The sequence below is a fragment of the Aulonocara sp. 'chitande type north' Nkhata Bay genome, linkage group LG20, assembly GCF_057382095.1.
Source record: "Aulonocara sp. 'chitande type north' Nkhata Bay isolate Kocher_YH1m ecotype deep benthic linkage group LG20, A_spYH_male_GT1.1, whole genome shotgun sequence".
Lineage (NCBI taxonomy): Eukaryota > Metazoa > Chordata > Actinopteri > Cichliformes > Cichlidae > Aulonocara > Aulonocara sp. 'chitande type north' Nkhata Bay.
In genome coordinates, this window is record NC_141363.1 from 11071543 (window position 1) to 11087908 (window position 16366).

Below are 16366 nucleotides of genomic sequence, written 5' to 3' on the forward strand. Positions count from 1 at the left end.
GGGTGAGCCTGAGTGTTGAAGATATCTACCTATTCGGAACCATGGTAACAGGGTTCTGGCTGATCGGAGCTGGCTTGGCCCTGACTTATCGAAGAATTAAGAAAGCGGAATCGGCTGTTCAAACCCCCACAAGGCTGCCCGCCGGGATTGGAACGATGGGAAGAGGCGTGAGTTTCTCAAAATGGGCTCATTGAGTGCAGCACGGATAAGATCTTGGAAAGGCAACGGCTGCTGTGAATACTCAGAATAAGATCTGAGTGCAGACTGGATTACATCTCGGAAGGGCTAGCTCGGAATAACATCTCTGAGCGCAAATTGGATGACATCTCGGGGAGGCACACTGTCGTGAGTTCTCAGAATCGGCTCCTTGAGCACAAGAATGACAACATCACAGAACGCAAGTATGGCGAAGCTCGCGGCTCTCCAACGGGAGATTGAGAGATCAGTGTTGGACTGTAGAACTGCTTTGAAATTCATATGAGCTGTTCACACTAAAGTAAAAAGCACCATCACCTCATGCGGATACCCTCTCGGCGCCAGCTGCGGTAGCAAGGCTGGAGCCGAACAACAACACCCTGATAACGTCTGTGTTTAGACTGTTCCTTCCCATTCCATGCAAGGCCACCTGGGTTGGCTGGAAGACTGTTTACTTAGCCTAGCAGGGTGAAGGACTGTCTCAGCTGAACTGGACACACACACACTCATCCCCCCTCCCTTTCCAAACGCCTTCAACGCTTATTCCCTTCCGATGCTGACGGTGGATCAAGGAGACCAGCGCACAGGCTGCAGGCCCGGATGTACTGTCTAAATCGGCTGTCTCTCACCCTTTGCCCACCCCTGTTGCTTGTCATGTGTTTCTTTGGTGTATTAAGAGTTTTTTCATGTGCTATGTGCAGAGGTGTTTTTTTTCTGTTCTCAAACTGATCTCCCTGTTGGAGCTCAGTCTGGGGGGAGTTATTTTTTTCTCCTTATCTTTCCTCATGTGGTGCATTTTCCATTGTTATACCTCTCTGACCTGTCTTCCCCATGTGATGTTTTGTGTAATGTATGTATGGTCGGAGGGTAAGATGGTGCCGCCATTGCGTGCAATAGGTCGGCAGCCTTATGAAATTTCCCCTTGTGGGACTAATAAAGGTATATCAAATCAAATCATATGATGTAAAAATGTGTGTGAATTCATCTGCTGAGATTCCCTCCTCAGGAAAATAAGGAAAGAGACAAATGTCAGATACTTTCGTTTTTGTTTTCTCTTTTTAATCAAACATAACTCAGTAGAGCTCCATTTTCATCTAATGTTAATGTACAGCAAGTACTAATTGTGGGCTAGCAGAAGCTAGGAGGTTAGATAATGAAGGTGATGACTAAGTAACATTTTGTAAATTACAGAGTAGCTCTTAATTCCACAGAGCTAGGTGATCAACTATTTGGCACAGCTGACAGATTTCTTTCAGTTAATTGACCTGTTGAAGTCGTGGTTCAATAAGTTGTCCGTTTGTGAGATGAGTCAATTTCATCAAGCAGCAGCTCATTAGCTGACTGGCTGGTTAACTGTCTCAGTAACGGAGCCAAACTCCTCCTTGAGCAGTTTGAACACGTTGTCCGAGAACTCGTCTCTCGGCCTGCCCGTGCCGTTCAGCTGCACCGGCAGGAGGTCGGGGTGGTGTGGGATGTAAGAGGACGGGCAGTGCAGCTCATTTAGAGTAAACCAGAAGGTGTCTGGATCCACCTGGATTAAGTGTCGGAACACACTGTGCAGGAAAGAGAAAGAAACATGGGAACAGGATTAGCTCTGAGCTGTGTGTTCACTTTGTACGTAATATCTATTGTATGGAAAACACCTTCCTATAATCCAAAGTGACAGACTGAATGAGTTTTGCTGGCTTTAACATGCAAACCAACAGTTTAACTATAAGCTCATTAACTCAACACTGCTTTTCTCTTCAGCTTTGTTTTTTAAATCACCTCCAAGCAGGAAAATACTTAAATATATTAAAGCGTGTGTTTTTACTTGTGGCTGCTATGTTGCTACCCAAACACTTAGATCAATAATTCAGAAGTGAGTTATTAAAGGCTGCTTGCATACTGCATTCTGAGCCATTTATTTATTTATTTGCTTTTTTTATTCACAACTTCCATCTGTCCTTTACATTACTGTAGGTCTCACAGTGCACACTTTTTGCATCAGATGCCAGTGTAAAGGTGAAACGAGTTCCCTTTCAGATTCGTTACACACAGTATTGGGAGATCACGGCCCTACGTGTCCTGAAGACACTTCTATTCACGCCTGTACAGCAAATGACCTGTGATGATATGCCACATATAAACTCATCACAGTCATTCTCACTTTTTATCCTCTTTACCTGGCTAGGAACACTTTTGCCAAGTTGGGATTGCTAGCTATTGTAAGTTAGCACTGTTGTGTGCCAACCTGAAGTTAGCTTAGCCGCTCCTATTGGTTTTAGCCACAACTGCAGAACTACATCTGCGTATTTCTGGAACTTCTTTCTCAAGGGACAAAATGAGTGAGGGTGATATTTAAATCAGGCCCACAAACTGATTTACTAAAGTTTGCAGCAAAGGGTTAAAAGTCTTATATTACAGGTAATATACTTTAAAGTCACAAATACTGGTGTCTTTACCCAGAACATGCAAGAACCTGATTATTCCTGAGGTATTCCATTCTCAGGTCCCATGTTCCTCTCCTTCAGGAAACAAAAGCTATAGCCACAGTGCTTTGTTTCATATTCAGTGTTCAAAGACAAGAATGACTCCTGAAGTCATATTTTGTTGTGTAACACCCAGCACCTCTCCAAATATGATGTTGAGCATTGTGGGGTTCCACAGGGTTCAGTTTTAGGCCCGCTTCTTTTCTCTCTATATCTCCTACCCCTTGGGTCTATTTTCAGGAAACATGGGATTTCTTTCCACTGCTACGCCGATGACTCCCAGATTTATTTCCCACTTAAAAAGATAAATGGCTTCTCAGTAGACCCGCTGCTCAGATGCCTTGATGAAATAAGGACTTGGATGGCTTTGAACTTTTTACATTTTAATGAACAGAAAACAGAAGTGATGGTTTTTGGTGGCGCTTCTGAGGCCACTATTATAGATCTTGGTTCACTGGCACAGTATGTTAAACCAGTCATCACTAATCTGGGAGTTAAAATAGAGGCAAATCTTAAACTTGAAAGCCAGGTCAGAGCTGTTGTAAGATCTAGCTTTTTTCATTTGAGGGAATTAGCCAAAATAAAGCCTATCTTATCGAAACAGCATTTTCAGACAGTAATCCATGCCTTTGTTACTTCTAGGCTGGATTATTGTAACGCACTTTATTTTGGGGTTAGTGATGCGTCCATTAGGCGCCTGCAGGTTGTGCAAAATGCTGCAGCACGTCTTTTAACTGGAACAAAAAAGTTTGAGCACATTACCCCTATTTTAATTTCACTCCACTGGCTACCTGTACATTTTAGGATTGTTTTTAAAATTCTCTTATTTGCTTTTAAATCTCTTAATGGCCTGGCCCCCCCCTACCTCTCGGAGCTACTACAACCATATACACCTGCCCGTTCCCTTAGGTCCGCCAATCAGCAACTCCTTAAGGTACCGAAAACTAAGTATAAACTTAAAGGTGATCGTGCTTTTGCTGTAGCTGCTCCAAAGTTGTGGAATGATCTGCCCTTGCATGTTAGGCAGGCCTCTTCTCTCTCTGAATTTAAAAGTCTTCTTAAAACATATTTATTCGCTGAAGCCTTTGGCATTGATTAGAGGGGTTGACTCAATTTGTTTTAACATGTTTCAATTTATTGTATCTATTTATTTTATCGTATCTCATTTTAATTTTCTTTACGTATGCTATTAACATGTACAGCACTTTGTGAAACTCTGGTTTTATGTTAAAGTGCTTTAGAAATAAAGTTGGTATGGTATGGTATGGTATTCAATTTAAATTCAGATTTTACTAATAAATCATGTTACGTGGCTGTTAATGACCAACATGGCAATACAATGTCAACTGGATGGTACAGTTTTCATTTATGGCATTCTGTCTGTGTGTAACACTCAAACACATTAGTAACTAAATGAAGGATTTAGTTACTTTCCAAGACTACAGCGGTCCTTAATAAAGACTTACTTTAAACAGGCTTCTTGCAGTCTGATGGGTTGTCTGGAGCTCAGGTAGGGTAGACAGGCTTCACAAACCACATCTAGGTCTGCTTCAGCTGAGAAAACCAAACACAGGACATTTTTACTATATTTTATTCATATAACAATTGTAATACTTTTATATTTTATCCAGAAATTTCAACAGAAATCGACTTGTAAAAGAAAATAAAAAAGAATGAAATGGATCAAAGCCAAGTTAATTTCATTGATTAATCACAGCAGCAGAATACAGTTTGAGCTCGGTGCCTGGTCTTCGGGTGGATCACTCCCTGCAAATATGTTACTCATGAACCTCCAGGAGCACACAGGTGGATGCTGGGGTGGTGGATGGGCTGAAACAGCAGGCAGTGGTGCAGTAGGATGTGAGGTAAGTGGGGCACGTTACATGTGCAGCTCCAGGCTTCACTACATACATGGGTACTGTTGTTGAGTATAAAAAGTAGGCCAAGCCTGGACTTTACCTCTGATAACTAATGAGCTCAGTAAAACTGCTGAGGTGGTTCGGGGAGGATTTCACAGCAGTTTTGAGAGGTCAGAACGTTAAAGCTTACCAACAATAATTCTGCCTGTCCAGGTGAGCATTTATTCTTGAAATTGCCCCCTCCCACTACATACCACGTCTCCCTCACCACTGCTGGTTAATCTCCTTTTTAAAACCATCTTTGTCCCACCCCCTGTGACCTGAAGACCATACTGAAACCGACTTCAAAGAATAATCACAAAGAGCATCTCAAACACACAACGTGTATCGTGCCTGTTTATCTGCACACTACACTGTATGAGAGTTTGCAGTACAAAAAGTGCTGTAAGCTATTTTAAAGGAACAGTTTCACAAACAACCTGATATCTTACAATTGTCTTTACACTGCAGTCCTTGTCACTGTTAGATGTAACGCTGGCTCTGGAAAGGCTGCAGACAGCTCTGTCACCTTTGTGACTCTTTTCCTCTGTCAGCGATGAACCTCAGTGGGAGGGTGTGACATTTGTGATGTTCACTCTGTCACTCAGTTCACCTCCACACTGCGCAGGTGACCAAAAATCACACAAGCAGCTCATAATTGCATAATTGGGAATGCAATGGCAGAAGCCTGCAGGCCTTGAATATTTTCAACATGCTAATGGAAGTATGTTGAGCACAAAGTAAACAAAAACAACTTCTCTGATCTTATCAATTAAACGGCCTCCTTCACTGTCACCTCATGATTCGCTGATTGAACAATCACGTTTCTCAGTTGGGTATAAGAAGAGCTGCTTGCAGTCGTAGCTGTGTGTGCAGTTTGGACCTGAGCAGCATCCTGCTGGCACAGCTGGCTGTGGTCCGTATCATCAAAGTCATGGTTAACATATGTTGAATGACAGAGCTGCCACAGTGAAGAGGCATTTTTAGGAACAACATCACTGTCATGCGTTTAGGATGTCAAACTGTTTAAGGTTTGTATAATAAAGCAGAGATGCCCTGATTTATGCTGTGATACCAATGGTTGATTTTCATTGTTATACGAGACTGCCACCTGGTGGTGAAGGAGCTTCAATAAATTCTTTGGCTTTTTCTGACGACGCATCTCCCCACACACAGCTTTAATGTCAAATCAGGCTAACAACCTAATTTGTTAACCTCAGTATAGAGACATCTTCATCTCTGTACTAAAGTACAGACACAAACTTGTATTGCTGTTGTCTCACTCACAGGAAGAAAGCTGACTATAACTCATTCATTTATAAATCATAAAGTTGATTCCTACAAGAAAGTTACAGCCCTGTGATCAAATAGGCTTCAATAAGATAGATAACATGTATTTACCCAAAATAAATATGGGATCAAAACAGCACAGAGAAAAAGTAAAGTATTGAACAGGGGGCATTTAACAGTAGGCCAAAAAAATCCTGGTAGCTCTTTGTTCTCGTTGTGTTCAGTTAAATATTACAGCTGAAAAGAGGTTAGATAAAGATAAGATAAGAGGTCATCTGTCTTCAATGTATTTTTACATAAATGGGCTTCATGTTGCACCAATCTCCATAAAGTGAGGCGTCATACTAAGAATAGTTGTCTTGCTCTGATTTGTCCATGTTGTGGCTGCTTTGATCATTGCCAGATCCCAAGTACAGTTCTACAGGATGATGCACTATGTTGTGTCTTGGTGAAACTGTGCTGTTTGTGAGCACTGTGTCTCTATTCTCTTACCCAGATCCAGTCTCTGGCACAGTGAGCCCAGCCCCTGCAATACAGCCAGCTGCAGTTTGTAGGCCAGGGTGTGTGTGTAGACAGGCCCAGCCTTGGCGCTGATCGGAGCCTGCCGTGCCAGAGAGGCGCTCAGCTTGGGCAGAACCTCTTTAGAAACCCTCCTCCTCAGAAAGTCCCCACATGTTTCACCCAGCACGCACAGCACCTGGAATGAAATGTACAAAAATGTAATGTACAAAAGCAGCAAGCTGTCAAAATTCAATAAAACCTTCCCGTTGTATACTCCTGGATGAATTATAGCATTTACAAAACTCGTATATATCCCAAAGCTGATGAAACAATTTCCCAGCAGCAGCTCTGAGTGAATAAATGACTGTTTACAGACTTAACGTGTTTGAATTTGTCAGTTCATCAATTAAAACATGAATAACAAATTCAAAAATAGTCCAGCTGATGACAGGAGCTGACGAGTAGCCCAATTTACACCGACAAGCAGCCTCTAAGAAGGCATCCACACTGTGATTTTTCTGTGCTGATAGAAGAAATGTTAATTTAAAGAGTCTTCACATTACAACCCAAAAAAGTAAATAATAGAACTATTTCTGAATGAAATAAGCCTGTTGTTGGGCAGCATCTTTCATTCTTTCACTACTAAGAGTTTAAAACTAAAGACGACTTGAATAATTTTGACTCACATAATGAAAAGAGAGGTTTGTTTTACTTACCCTGAAGGCTCTGAGGACTGCTAATGGGTCATCAGTTGTGAGTCTCTGCAGGAGTGCTGGCCAGCAGCGATGAGCCATAGGCAGCAGTTCATTTTCCCTCTCACTCAGCACCTGAACGCACAACTCCAGCACGTCCAGTACCTAAAGACAAAGACGCACAACACACCTAACAATTATCTCTGTTTTGATCCTGATTATATGTGAGCTGAAACTAATTACTGAGGTCTGCATTGAGAGCCCAAACTCCTGAGCAGGCACGACTTCAGCGCAGACTTATTTCTGTTTCACTCCTGGACCAGACTGAATGTTTTTCCTTGATGAGCATTACACCACTGAACAGTCATCCACACAGTTCTAACAGGATGAATTGTACCAACGCTGGCGGTCCTACCTTCACAAGAATGATTATTTTTGTTATTAGTCCAACAGTTGACTCTACGTAAAACTACTGATACAGTACCTTGAGTCGGAGCCTGAGGTTGGGATCAGACAGCAGATGAATGCAGCGCTCCATAACATCCTTAGTGATGCTGAGGTGGGAGGGAAGCTCTGCTTTCACATCAGGACTACCAGTATCTTCAACATCCTCACACTCAGTGGGAGGGACTTCTGCAATGGAGCACATGTACAGTTAGACCGCCAGTTTAGCAGTGAGGTTCAGATTTCTATGACTCTTAATTACAATGATCCATCTCCTCTACACTCTGAATCTAAAATAATCACCACTACAACCTATAGCTTATATTCCACTGGCCCTTAGACAGACCTATTACCTTGGTCTTCAGTGTCATCATCCTCTATTCCAATGCCCTCTGCCAGTTCTTTCTGTTTGCGGTAATTCAGCAGGAATTGGCGAATGCTGAGGTCTTCCTGGTCACTGGAGCGTTGCCTGTAGCTGGTAGACTTACTGGTCCTGCTACAAGTGGAAGGAAACCACCTCGCTAAAGGAAAAACAAGACAACAATATGAGCATAGGTTTGGTTACAATAAAATAAGTCAGCTGATTAAATCAGTGTGACAGAGACACTGATGTTTTTTGGAAAGAGCCATTAGTGACATTTAATTTACACATTTTTATTGTGAGGGCTTGTAAAACTGCAAACACCTATAGTGCCGCTGTATAAATATCATTATGAATATGTAGCAGAAAACGACTGAGCATTTAAACCATCACGATGTATTAAATGTTTCCAAAGATACTGATAATTTGATAACGAGCAAAGTTATTTGTCCTGAAGTGTACTCCTTGACAGAAAGTTTTAAAGACACTGCATTTTCTTCCTTGTCCTCTTTGACTCCCAGCATATGTGAAACTCAAGCTGACATCACTGTTGAAATCTTACCCAGTGCCTTCATGAGCGCGTGCAGCACGGAGCAGAAAAGAGCAGCTGTGCGCTCGTAGCTGAGATCCAGAGCCGTCAGCACATCCTGAACGATGTCCCCGACCAGCGGCAGCAGGCTGCAGTCAGAGTGAGTCAACATAACTGTCAACACCCGTGGAGCCTGGGCAACAAGACAGGATTATAATGAAATACAGTACAAGCTCAGGGCAGCACAAAGCAGACAAAGGAGGAAATCGGGTAAACCCTCCAGCAGTCATTTCTGTGTCCATTTTGGGTTAAAAACATAACTACCTGTGGATGCTGGCTGATTCTCTGAAGGTTGAGTGAAATGTCATTAAGCAGGTAGTCAGAGTTCTCATTGATCAGTTCCTTGAGGGAAGCGTATCCACAGGCCTTACTGATGTCCCACATGGAGCTCAGTCCCGCCTGGCTGACCAGCAGCGTCTCCTCACCAGCTTTCTCCAGCACAGGATACAGCGAGGTCATCAACAAGGGACGGAAATCGTGGCCCAGCGCCTGAGCACAGCAGGCGATGCCCTCGAGTTGGATGCACAGCTGCCAGATGTTGCTGTTGAGCTGGTGGATCGTGGATGCAGATGTTGATGATGAAGGAATCACTTGGAGAGAGCTTGTATTTGAGTTGCCGGCATCACTGTTGGATATGGAGAGGAGTCTGGATGGACTGAGCAGCTACGCAAGGAGACAAAAACACATGTTAATGCACTGCTTTCTAACCACTTTTACACATGTACTGCAGACCTGAGGTTTTCTAGATATTATCCATGCGCGTGAGAACGCAAATGTCTGACACAGTTAGATCAGACATTAAACAGCTTTTAGCCTTCCTGCAAAAACAAAAACCACACAGGCTGTTATAAAATGCTCATCCTACGCACTCATATGTAAAGTGTTAAAATCAATGTGTGGCCCACCTGACACTAAGAGACAATCTTGAATAAAAGAGCAGTAAACTTAATAATAATAATGATAATTATTATCATTACAATGACTGAATGCAGCACTCTCCTCCAGGCTTAAAACGTGTTTGTGGGACCACCAACAGCCTTTGATTAGATGATCTCAGGCTGCAAGAGGGAGCGTGGGGTTCAAAAATATCAGACATGTAGGCAGGAGCGTCACGACTCACAGCGTTAAAAGTCAGTGAAATGAAATCAATTCTAAAACGTAATGGAAGCCAGAGTAAAGAGAACAAAACCAGTCTAATGTGTTCTCTTTTTCTATTTAGGTCAGAGTAATGAGTAAAATCATAAGCTAATAATTTCCTAGTACCAGTTTTAATTCAAATTTTATATAAATACATCAATTAATAGATAATAAATAAATATAAGCTAATACTGTAAGTATATAGCTTTGAGCTCTAATAGAAGTATTACAGCCCAGCTGCAGTACCTCTGTAGCCCACAAGGGGGCCCCAGCCCACACTTTGGGAATCACTGTTGTTTATAAATGTCCTGTGAATTTTCAGCTATAGAGGAAGTGGCATGTATGATCTCTCCAATCGAACTATCGACATCTTTTACTGAGCCCGTCTATGCAGGCAGCTTGTTCGTCTCAAACAGAGTCATTCTGTTTCTTTGTGTAAAATTTTTTTTATAAGGATGAAAAAGCATTCAACATCTTACCATGTGTTTTAGTAAGAAAACTAGGTTCATACTGCACTCCATTTATGACCCAGTTTGACTTGAGAGCAGAAACAGAAAGCGCCTCTATAGGAGTCAAAAATTCCTCCTGACAAACGTGTATCTGTGTTCTTCGATTCTTTTATTTGGCAATGCCGGCAGGATGTTTGTACTTTTTAGCTGACAGAGTGAAACTGCAAGTTTATCTACTAACTAACAGAAAGCTGCCAGAGGTTTATGGCCTCTGTTCGGTGGAGTTTTGCAGATATTTTCTCGTGCTCCAAAAATCCAGCCTTGATACTTCAGAGTAGCTACTTCAAATCTCGCAGCAGCTTTGACTTCTGCTCAGTCTGCTGAGAAATCAGTGTGAAAAGAGGTGTGGATACGTGAGCTGGTAAAGCCCAGAGCCCACGTGATTTTAAAAAAGTTTGTGCAGAAATAAATGAAGAGTCCTTGACACTCCCAGACGTGTGAAGCCAGACCATCACAACGACATCATTTCACTTCTTTGTGTCTTTGGAGTTGTAAAGTGTTTTTGTGCATGTAGAACAGCAAAACATGGTAACAGGCTGCTGCAACCAGAACTGGCCAAGTATATATCCGCTGATCTGAATATCCGCTGATCGCTCCTCACTCTGTACAATAAAGCCCTTGCAACACCCAAAAATGTGCCCTCTATTCCTTGCCTATGTTTGCATTATTTCTAAAAAGATATGAGGAGTGTTGTTTATGTTTTCAGTCTTCAGTTAAATTAGTCTAAACCAGGTTTTACTGCTTAGATTTATTTTGTAGCATCTATGTACAAACAGCTCTGCTGTTTAGACTGGATGTGCATTTTGCACATTTCTTTGTAATCATCTCTACAGGAGATGAGTCAGTATACTACTTGTCAGGAACTCCACTTAGAGGCAAGATGAAGTTAACAAATGATATATTATGTGTGGAAATGCTTGATGAATGATGCCCCAGGACTGAAATATCCTCACCTGCTGATCCTGTTGGTCTCTATCCATCTCCTTGCTGACTGTAATCAAATGCCAGTTGTTCAGGCTGGTGTATTCCTCAATGATAGAAACAGCTGCTGCTTTAATATCTTCCTGGGTGGCAGGGCTTTCACGAACTTTGGTCTCCAAACCCTGACTCTGGTCTGCCACAGCGATACCTGCTGCACCTCTAACTGTCTCATTTAACACCATGGCAGCCTGCTTTCTGTACACTGAAGACTGGCAGTACAAGTCCAGCAGATGATCGGTCAGCAGGTAGATGTTGCCATAATAACCTAAAGACAAAAAAACGTTATCTGTGAGAGCTAAAGAAATGAGCCAGCTACAACCCACGAGTATTTATACCAGCTGTCGTTGTTTTTAGAAGATAACTGCTTTAAATTCATTTGAAATTACAATGGAAAAGGCACAATGATGATAAAAAACAGGAGTGGCTAACTGAGTCCAAGTCAAAGAGCAATTATACCTAATGTGCGACAGATCTCCATGAGCACAGAGAAGATTTTCTCATCTGTGAAGTAGAGAAAATGCTTCCTCTGTGTGTGAGTGGTGTAGGAATCATGGGAGCCGGTGCTCGTCTCCACGGCAGCAGCGTAACTCCTCTCCTCCACAATGCGAACATCCATCACATCGAGTTCCAGCACCTGTAAAGCACGCAGAAGCTTTAGGAAATTTAACGGGGTTAGGAAATCTAAAAACATTCAAGATTGGACCTTAAAGCAGCCGCACTACAGACTACAAAATACTAATGCCAAGGTGCCCTGTATTTCTACACAAAATAAGACATATATCATTTTGGTTTTGTACATGAACATTGACAAGTCAAATACTATATTTTGGGCTGCAGTCCTGAAGAGACTACATTTAAAAATATTATTTTTTGCATTAATAACCAGGTCACCAACAACGATGAGTCTGAATACAGAAAGGAGGTACAACACCTGGTGGACTGGTGTCAGAGTAACAACCTGTCTCTGAATGTTAAGAAGACTAAAGAGATGGTTGTTAACTTCAGGAAGAGCTCAACGACCCACACCCCACTGAAAATCAACGGATCTGCTGTTGAGATGGTCAACAGTGTTCAGGTTCCTGGGAGTGCACATATGATGACCTCTCTTGGAACCTGAACACCAAACTGAAGAAGGCCAGTCTCCCTCCTCCCATCCTCACATCATTCTACCAGGGAACCACTGAAAGTGTCGTCTGCTGCTACATCGCTATCTGGTATGGGAACTGAACTTTTGCTGAAAAGACGTCTCTGCAGCGGATAGTGAGGACAGCAGAGACGATCATTGGAGGCCCTCTCCCACCCATCTACCAACTCTACAACACACACATCATCCGACGTGCAAACAGCATGGTGAAGGACACGTTCCACCCCTCATATACTCTATTCTCCCTGATTCCATCTGGCAGACAGTTTCGCTGCATCAAAACCGTAACCACCAGACACTGCAAGAGCTTTTTCCCCAAGCAGTCAGAGTCCTCAACTCAATACAACCAAAGAACTGACATACACAAACACCTTACAATACTCACCAAAAGACTCAAAAACAACAAAAACTTCCACAAATCCACTACAAAGTAGACCTTATTTGCACACTCATTCACATAGTTACTGAACACATCTAAATTACACTATATTTGCACATGTCTTCGTTCTTATATTGAATTGAAATTGAAATTGTATTAAAGAGTCAAGAATAATCCTTATTATTATTGTTATTAAATAAATGGTTGTATAACAAAACTTTTTATCACTTAAAAATAGGAAAAAAAAATAGCTGTTCTTCGTGGTAAAGTGTTGAGGATCATTCAGTAAACTGACAGCCTGAAGAAGTAGAGAAAATGAGGAAAGAAGGAAACTGTTAATGTTTTATATTTCTGTATTGCTTGCCAGATGGCAGCATGGTGAACAGACTGGCTGAGATGGGAATTGCCTTTTAGTGTCCTCTGGGCTGTGCAGACACCTCCCTGATATCATTGCTCTTTGGTAGATGGGAAAAAATGTAAAAGAAAAACTCACTGTGAGTAGCTACAACAGCACATTTGTTAGAATTTGACGAATGAAATGTTTAAATATTAAAGAGTATTAAGGGAGATGGGATCAAATAAGTGTAAACTTCTTTCTACTCTTTTTCGACTATATAAATTGCGTGGATTATTTAGATATAGAGATATTTGTGGCAACTCGATTTCTCTCACTTTACTTTTTTATGTCTACTATGCTCATTTACAGATCGTCAGACACACATGTCTGAGCTGTCCGACACACACAGATCACATTACATGTGCATGTGGGGTTTGAAGTACTTTTATGTATAGATGAGATAACACCTTATCACATCATCATCAAAAGTGAGCATATATATCCACAAATGAACACTACTCTGGTTTTTATAGAAACATTTGCAAAAAAGCTTATGTGTGTTCATTGTTTTTGTGTGTGTGTTGGTGCATGCTCAACAAGACACACAAATTGCTGTACAGATCTCTAAATCTATATATATATATATATATATATATGATAAAAGTGTACTTTTTATTTAAATCCATGGCTGTTGTTGCATAATAACATCAAAAGCAGTGTAACCTTATTGTTACATTACCTGCATTAAGGCTTTGGAAATCCTCTCCAGATGTGCAGCCGAGTTCAGCACCACAGAGACAAGCGGTCCTAAGATTTTTAAGTAGCCCAAAAACACGTTGAGAACAAAGAGCTTCTTCTGGTCATCAGAGGTCCTCATCAGTCTGGGTAGGGAGGTGGCCAAAGAATGGAGATTCTCAGATAAGATGTCAGTGAAGGTCTGAGTGCCACTGCTGCCGCTGCACCTCTGATTTCTCTGGGATACCTCTCTGAGAGCAACTTCACACCTAGAGGAGAAAATAGCAGTATCAGTAAACATCTTGTATCCATTAATTACGATTCATTTCTTCCTTTTCTTTATAAAAATATCAATCAAATCAAACCTCTCTCTGACTCTAGGTTCCACATCATTGATTGCCCCCACCAGTGCTTCTAGTAGTGATCCTACACAATCAGTCAGTGAGTGACTGCATTTGGCCAGCAGGTGATCGGCCAACTCCACCATTGCCACTCTAACCCTCCAGTGCTGGTGCGCTGAAGTGCATGAGATTATCTTCTTGAGCAGGACAGACAGCTTCCCTGCCGTGTTCTTCACCCACTCCGGTGTCCGAAGGACTATGAGCTGTCCGATCCTCCCCAGGTCTGCAGAGGGAGTCTTATAGGACTCAGTGGACTGGAGCTGGACATCCTCCATGACAAGCTCCACAGTCCTGGACCAAACCTGACAACAGGTGATCACATAATCAGATCACTGTAGTGCATTTGTATTATGATATTGTCAAATTTTCCTTTAGTTCTGGAAAAACTATACAAGCCCTCTTTATGCTCTGTAAATGAAAGGTTTAGGTCAACTGAATTATTCAACAAATCAAACAATCACATAATAAATTTTTTAATATACGGTTTATTAAATGTTCAAGTCAGTTAACAAGGTAAATGTTCACTTGCGAACTATGAAATTGCATGAGATCATCGATTACATATGATGACTATCGTCTAATAAAGTGTTAAGCCATTATTGTGCTGTTGTTGTAAATCTGATTAACAAACATGTGGTACCTTGATGGCCCGGACTGTGACTGCATGGCCTTGCCTCAAATCTCCTGTAATGATCCTGGCCGTAGCCATGGTGATTCCAGGTAAAAATGATGCCATGGCGCTGCCTACAAAGCATCGCTCCTCTGATGATGGGACTACGTGTTCCTGGGTGCAGTCACACTGCAGAGTCAAAGCCTGGAGGCACGTCAAGGCTGCTGTCTGTATATCTCGAGATTTCTCCTTCTCTCCCAAAGCCAGCAGCAGTGAAACGGCAGCACCCAGCCCAGGCAGCATAATCGGTTCAAAGAGTTTGAACACTATATCACCATAAGCAGCATGAAGCAGGGCATCCAGGCACCTCAGAACAGCTGATTTTAGCTCCTCTGACGTATCTGCAGGCTTCCCGGGATCAGCTGAAGAGGACAGGCACAGGCAAAGCTCGGAAAAGAGGTTGTGGAGGGTTTCCCAGCTGTGGATGCAAGTGTTCTCCAAAACATAGCTTACTGCCTCGGTCACAGACTGCACCAGCTGCTCCTTCTTAGCCCCGGGGACTTTAAGGACAAATCGAAGAGGGAAGAGGACGTACTCCTGAAGCTGCTGCAACGTGGCATCGTTGACTTCTTTTAACTGGCCTTTGAGTGTTTCCACATTAACCACTGTGGGCTCTCGGGTGAGCAGGACACAGGCTGGGCGCAAGTAGGCAAAAGCAATCTTTGGATCGCTTATTTGAGACATGGCTGGAGGCATCACTGCAGGGGCGCTTAGGTGACGGAGAATGGCTAGAAATGCAGAACACGAGAGTAAGTGCTGTAAGCAGCCGGGAAGCTGTCTGTGCTGCTCAAGAAGATATAAGTTTATTGATTTATTTTGCTACTTTGTCTTTGTGATTGAATATGATTTGGTCAGCTGGTAACTTTGAAGGCCTATATTTACAGGTTAATTACATAAAAACCTACTTCTACAGTATGATCACAGGTACAGCCTTTGTATATAAATGGCATTACAATGCTTTACATCTTACTGTCAATAAAAGAATCCATCCGAATTTGCATGCACCAGCTTCACTGATAGTTATGATGTTTTGTGTTGCCAAACACTAGCGTTGGTCCCTTGTATCCGTTAGTACAACTATAACACTTTTGGAAGACTTGTTTGCTTCATGTAGATCTTAGGATACGGAATACAAACTTAACAAGAGCATGTCTAAGAAGACGAGTCTACCATGTAGCTGAACTACAGCATGCTGACAGCATCCAGCTTCTAAAGCACCACTGCGGTACCAGCGTCAGTATCAACACGGCCTACCTTCACATTGTTAGGTTTAAGTGGAGCCCCCCTTCCGTGAAAGCGACTGGAAATGCTTGCCTTTACAATGAAAAATTAGATTTTTACAAACAGATGAAGCTGTGCCGATAACCAGCATCACGAGTCTGCGCCAACGACGCACATGTTTAACGTAAACTAAGGCTTCCGTGGTCTTTGCCTTCAAAATAAAACAGAATTTTCTTCCTATGATAGAAACCCTATAAAATGTGTAATAAAAACATCGGGGAATTTATAGAATTTTTTATGAGAAAGACGTTTGCTACAGAGAAATCCCCATTTTTAAGCTTGTTCTGACAATTTTTAGCTCTCGAAACGGTTTGACGCTTAACGATGTTAGCTTTATTTTGAAAGTAGAGT

At 42.1% G+C, this 16366-nt stretch overlaps 1 protein-coding gene across 1 annotated transcript; it reads right to left on the reverse strand.

Annotated features, from left to right (window-relative positions):
• Positions 1–1241: 1241 nt before the first annotated feature.
• On the reverse strand, positions 1242–16118 carry LOC147305227 (TELO2-interacting protein 1 homolog). The gene is made up of 14 exons (XM_086277095.1): positions 15989–16118; positions 14705–15462; positions 14029–14366; positions 13668–13932; positions 11525–11702; positions 11041–11333; positions 8706–9104; positions 8415–8574; positions 7845–8012; positions 7532–7680; positions 7072–7212; positions 6347–6551; positions 4133–4220; positions 1242–1748 (listed from the first exon to the last, which is right to left on the reverse strand). Exons 2-14 carry the CDS (start codon positions 15428–15430, stop codon positions 1529–1531), a joined length of 3330 nt encoding a protein of 1109 aa, XP_086133221.1. The 5' UTR covers positions 15431–15462; positions 15989–16118; the 3' UTR covers positions 1242–1528.
• Positions 16119–16366: the final 248 nt, after the last annotated feature.

Coding starts and splice junctions, on each gene's coding strand:
- LOC147305227 (XM_086277095.1), bottom strand. CDS start 15,430: ATGCCTCCAGCCATGTCTCAAATAAGCGATCCAAAGATTGCTTTTGCC. Junction 9,105..11,040: donor GAGACCAACAGGATCAGCAG/GTGAGGATATTT, acceptor CTCCTTGCGTAG/CTGCTCAGTCCATCCAGACT. Junction 7,213..7,531: donor ACCTCAGGCTCCGACTCAAG/GTACTGTATCAG, acceptor CTTTGTCTTTAG/GTACTGGACGTGCTGGAGTT.